This window comes from Octopus bimaculoides, chromosome 1, assembly GCF_001194135.2.
Source record: "Octopus bimaculoides isolate UCB-OBI-ISO-001 chromosome 1, ASM119413v2, whole genome shotgun sequence".
NCBI classification, from domain to species: Eukaryota; Metazoa; Mollusca; class Cephalopoda; order Octopoda; family Octopodidae; genus Octopus; species Octopus bimaculoides.
The window spans coordinates 80,167,074-80,172,863 of NC_068981.1; the positions used below are offsets into that span (position 1 = coordinate 80,167,074).

A 5,790-nucleotide genomic window follows, 5' to 3' on the forward strand; every position below is an offset into this window, starting at 1 on the left:
TATATATATATATATATATATATACACACACGCACATATATACATATACATATTATATATATGTATATATTTATATGTCTTTTTATGAATGCTAGTTTCAGAGGTAAAAAAGGAATAGTACATTTTTGCAATTTCAATAGATAAGACATTCTGATCTTTTTAACCGAGTTTTCTAGACAATTCAATTAATATAATCCCATTTAAAAAAAAAAAACTGTTTTGGGCATATAGAGAAAAATGACATTAAAAAAGTTGCAGTTATTGACGATAATGAAACATTTTTTTTGTGTGTGTGATTTCCTTTTTTTTTTTTCTTCTTCTTCTATATTATTTCAGATGAAAAAGAAAATTACGTATATATAAGTAGTGTAATATGTTATCTTTTCTGTTCGTTATATCATTATAGAACGCTATTAGCTATGATGATTTATTTCATACCCTGTAGCTCTTAGTGGACTAATTAAACATGACAAGGACCACATAAGAGAAAAGGTTAAACATCCACTTCTATATACAAAATCATCACTACTTTGGGATGTTTGTTTTCAAATAAGAATTCCCATGAGGCTCTCAGCTAGTGGAAATTTAAGCATCAGTCTACTTACTACTAGCAGCATGACTCTAGCATGCCAGGCATGTTCAGAGTACATAAGACCGCATTGTTTTGCTTCGTCCCACCAACTACCTTCCCCCTTATCTAAAGCTTTATTAACTAATCTGCGTTATGCATGTTATTCGGCCTTAGACGTTTGCTATACTAAATCTTTATTTTTGTTTTTTATTGACTTTGCTCTGTTTATGCACGTGACAAATTTAACTTGTAGAACACAGCTTGTGTAAGATGTGTACACCAGAGTTTGTTTTGTCGTTCACATATAACATACAGATGGGGTTACGTTTGTACCTATCCTGTAACGTTTCTTTGGTCCAGATGGACTATATGTAATCTGAACCTTTCCCCACTTATTACTTTTGTTTTTTTTACAGAATCCCACGTTTTAGGCTATGGAGATTCCGATTCTGAAAGAAATTTTCAAAATTCTCAATTTCAAAATTTCGATTCCCCCCCACCCCGGTTTTTATATAGATCCACAGGGTAAACCTAACCCTAACTCAAACCCTAACCCTAACCCTGACCGTAACCCTGACCCTAACCCTAACCCTGACCCTGACCCTAACCCTAACCCTAACCCTAACACTAGTTTTGTGAGATTTGGCTGTTATTTCTAGCATGTAAATAGCCTGCTTGGTGGGGGGGGGGAATTGAAATTTTTCAGAATCGGAATCTCCATAGCCTAAAACCTGGGATTCCGTAAAAAAAATTAATAAATAAGGGAGGGAAAGGTTCAGATTACATATAGTCCGTCTCTACCGTTTCTTTTTTAACTGCCATACATTCAACACAACTTTAATCTCTCTCTCTTTCACTCACACACACACACACTGTGTGTGTGAGTGTGCGTGCGTGACTGATCCTCAATATCTTAAATGTGATCTGTCAATGAAATCCTTTCTCTGACTATTTTGTAACAACGTTATCTCACACTTGAGCAATGAACTGCCATCATATACGAAATCAACACCTAAGAAACACCCAAATATTGGAAATATCTCATTTCTCTGTTTTTAAACAACCTTGCTATACATTATATAATAATAGAAATAGTATATATCCCTAAATGAGATATGGTCTTGTGATTGACTTGTTGACCAGATCACCTAAGCAAAACTGTCTTTAGTTAAGAAATGATGTGAATTTTGTTAACTAATGTTTATTGGGGTCTGTTCCCCCCCCCCTCTCTCCTTTTGTTTGTTAATTACTACTCCGGATAATTGAAATAATTATCAAATATCAAAAATACATTATAGTAGTTTCTTATTATACCACCAGAAATCTTGTTGGTATTTATGTACGTTATATTTTCATTTACAATTTGAGAAGGAACTATTCAAACACGGTGATATAATTAAGATTATTCTCCATTTAAAACTAAATGCCTTAAGTATTAGTTTCTCATTTAGGTACAAAGCCAGCAATTATGAAGGGAGGGGTTTGATTGAGATCGATGGCATCAACTGGGATTTGAACTGAGAATTTAAAGAACCGGAAGAAATACTGCAAAGCATTTTCCCGATGCTCTACAGCAGTAATTCCCAACATGGTCCCAGAGGCCCACCGGTGGTCCCCAGAGAATTTCTAGTAGTCCCTAGAGAATTCGTAGCCATAAAAAAATTAAGTCATTTCAGATCTACACAATATTGTTCGATAATGAAGACACTGTTAGTTAATAATAATTTATATGAAGACAGAATAATGATAAGAAAACAAAATTCAATAATTATTCCATAAGAATCAATAATGTATAATATATAATCAGTAATATATTACAATCAAGAATTACATAATTTAAATTTTACAATCACAACAGTTTCATAATAAATTTGATACTTTTAATTTATAGAAATAAAGTATCTATTATTTTTATATTTTTTTTAAAGATCAGTTGTAATAATGTCTGAATCAACTGCTAAAATGGCAAAACTGAGGAACTACAAGAAGATTTTATCATGTTTGGTTTTGTATCTGTAGACTCAAAACCTATGTGTCTTGAATGTGATGCCTTCATGACAAATCATTCCACGAAGAAAGTTAAGCTGGAACAGCACCAGAAATTAAGGCATCCATTATCTGTTGGTAATGGTAGGGAATATTTTGAGAATAAAAAGAAAATACAACCAATCAAACTACCTGACTTTGTAAAGAAGATAAATACTGAAAAAGCAAAGACACTCAAACCAAGTTATTTGGTCTCTGAAATTATTGCCAAGGTTGCAGCACCTCAGATTTATGGTGAGAAACTTGTGAAGCCTGCTATGATAGCTTGTGCAAATGAGGTTCTGGGAAAAGATGTTGCATCTACTCTGATAACTCAATTACAAGAAGACAGGATGAAATGTCTAATTTTGTTGAGGAGAAGATTGTGGAAATTCTCCAAAAGACAAATTTTTCTATCCAGGTTGATGATAACACAATTCGTAACCAAGCTATCCTTCTGGTCTATGTCAGATTCGTCCATGAAGATGATATAAAGGAAGAAATGTTACTCATTAAAAGTTTGTCTGAAACTACTAATGGAGAAGATATATCCAATGATATAATGCAATATTTTAATGATAAAAATATTCCATTGACTAGCTTGATCGACATTGCATCAGATGGAGTTGCAGCCACAACTGGAAAAGTGAAAGGCTTTGTTTCTAGAATGAAATCAGTTGCGCCTTACATCTTTTATATACATTGCATTATCCACAGACAGCATTTGGTTGCTAAGAATATTGGAGGACACATGGAAGAAGCACTCAACACTGCCATACATGCAAACAACTTTGTCAAATCAAACTCAGTGAATAATAGATTTTTTATGCAATTCTGTGAAGATGAAGATTTTAAAACCCTATTGCTTCGCACAGAAGTAAGATGGTTGTCAAAAGGCCTGAGGCTTGAAAGACTAGTGAATTTGTGGGAACCATTAATCAACTTTCTTATGTTCAAGAGTCAGGTGACTCATTACAACTCCAAGAAGCAAGCTGATACAGCTAAGAAAATTTTGGAAAGACTTTCTGAGTTTAAATCAAAAATATTCTACAACAAACAAGATGAGGACAAATATCCGTCAAATGTAAATAATGTACATAATTCCTCATCTCTTAAATATAGAACTGAAAAATATTCTATTTGAGTGATATTTTTAAAACAGTGAATCTGTTTAACTTAGACCTGCAAGGTAGAAAATCAGATTTGGTCACCTGTTCTCAGAAAATAAAAAGGTATATGGGGAAATTAAAATTTTGGAAAAAACAGTTTAAAAAAAAATTTGGTATCATTTCAAAATTTTAATACCACTGTTCCTACATCAGAATGCATTGCTGCATGCATTGCCCATCTTGAAGGTCTTCATGTAGACTTTGAGAGAAGATACAATGATTTATTAAAGATGGATTATCCACTCTGGTTTGTAGACCTAGAAAATTATGAGCTAGGAGATGAAAATTTTGCATTGGCTGAAATGTTGGATTTGAAAGATAATATGAAACTGAGAAGAAGAGTTGAAAAAGAAGGTGTCTTTGCCTATATATCGATAAAGGAATCACACCCAAATATTTTTCGATATGTAGAAGCAAACATCATTTTTTTCCCTACCACATGGATGGTGGAATCTGCATTTTCAGCTGTTGTAGATATTTTAAATAGAAAAAGAAATAAATTAGATGTCAATAGCAGAGGAACTATCAGACTAAGACTAAATGAATTCATTAAAATTGATTATGATATCTTGTGTCAGAAACAGCAATATCAAGCTAGTAGTCACTACCTGAATGGACAAAAAATGAACAACTTTATGAAAAATGATTTTGATATCTTTGTTTACTAAAATATATTTTAAAGTGTAAATAGACTATTTTGTCTTTTCATTAAGTATTTTAACGTGAAAATAGAACAGCATAAAGTAAAAGTAGAAGTGGTCCTTAGAAAATTTTTCAAGTAATGGTCCCTGGGCTGGAAAAAGTTGGGAACCACTGCTCTACAGCAGTAGTTATCGATGTGACAAATCCTAGGACCCCTTAAGATAGATATTAACAAAATTTGTTGACACTTTCCCACTCTTCATTATTGAGAACACAGTAGAGTTTGCACCTCTCTTCCCCATGGAAATTATGTTTATAAAGTCAGAATCCCTTTTAATTTTATTAATTACAAGAATTTGCCTGCCCTCTTTTCAATCTTCATATCCCTCCTACTATAATAAATACACGGAGTCATAGGAGCACATCTAAAGAGTTTATTCTTGAGTAATTTATCCACAGCAAGTCAGCCTGCCAAAGCCCATTCCTCACCAACTGTATACAAAGGAAGAGTTGATAGTGTATCCAGAACAAGTTGTTTTGCTAAACAAAGCCCCTTCATCACCAGTCATATATAAAAGAGATGTGAAACATTCTACTCCACTTTCCTATTAATAGAACTGATGTTTTAGCTCCAGCTTAGCCCTAATTCAGTAATCCTATGAGCAGAAGTATTCCACCTGTAATGCATGTGGGCTAGTGGTTACAGTCTTCATAAGATCACAAGTTCAATTCCTGGACTAAGCAGCATATTGTGTCCTTCATTTCATATTTGTTCCAGTCTGCTCAGCTGTAGTGAGCACCATCAGTGTGATGTTGCAGATCTCTTCTCTAGCTCTCACATCCTGTATGTTCCACAGGATCAAAAATGAGGTGTAGGGTGTCTCACAGGATGGCTATGTTTGCAATTAACGCAAACAATTAAAGCGATTAGTGAAAGTATAATTGTAACCAAGCCTTACTTGTTCATGAGTAGTGGTTGGGTGTACTATACTTAATAGTGTATGTAGGACTACATTGTCTAATGAGCCCTTCCTTTGGTAAGATAGTAGGTATTATTTGACAGAGATTTAGTTGTTAGTTTTAGAAGATCAAATAAGTGTGTAAAGTGGATGTTATTCCCCTATAGTATCTACTGAAAGAGTAGAGGATTTTGCCTCGAGTGTGAGTGTGTGTGTGTGTGTGTGTATACAGGAGTGGTTGTGTGCTAAGTAGCTTGCTTACCAACCACATGGTTCCGGGTTCAGTCCCACTGCGTGGCACCTTGAGCAAGTATCTTCTACTACAGCCTCGGGCCAACCAAGGCCTTGTGAGTGGATCTGGTAGATGGAAACTGAAAGAAGCCCATCATATATATATATATATATATATATATATATATATATA

General features: G+C 33.9%; 2 protein-coding genes across 7 annotated transcripts in view; both read left to right on the plus strand.

The window, feature by feature from the left end:
- The window catches only part of LOC106870372 (uncharacterized), a 213,924-nt gene that overhangs the window by 48,306 nt on the left and 159,828 nt on the right, over positions 1-5,790 (plus strand). The gene's annotated exons all lie outside the window — the stretch shown is intronic.
- LOC106877079 (SCAN domain-containing protein 3) lies at positions 2,569-4,433 on the plus strand. The gene is made up of 3 exons (XM_014925867.1): positions 2,569-2,895; positions 3,018-3,555; positions 3,919-4,433. Exons 1-3 carry the CDS (start codon positions 2,569-2,571, stop codon positions 4,431-4,433), a joined length of 1,380 nt encoding a protein of 459 aa, XP_014781353.1.

Excerpts from the sequence above, each read along its gene's own strand:
- LOC106877079 (XM_014925867.1), top strand. The coding sequence starts at position 2,569 with ATGTTTGGTTTTGTATCTGTAGACTCAAAACCTATGTGTCTTGAATGT. Across the intron at positions 2,896-3,017 it reads TGATAGCTTGTGCAAATGAG|GTTGATGATAACACAATTCG; the intron begins GTTCTGGGAAAA and ends TTTTCTATCCAG. Across the intron at positions 3,556-3,918 it reads CAACTTTCTTATGTTCAAGA|AATGCATTGCTGCATGCATT; the intron begins GTCAGGTGACTC and ends TTCCTACATCAG.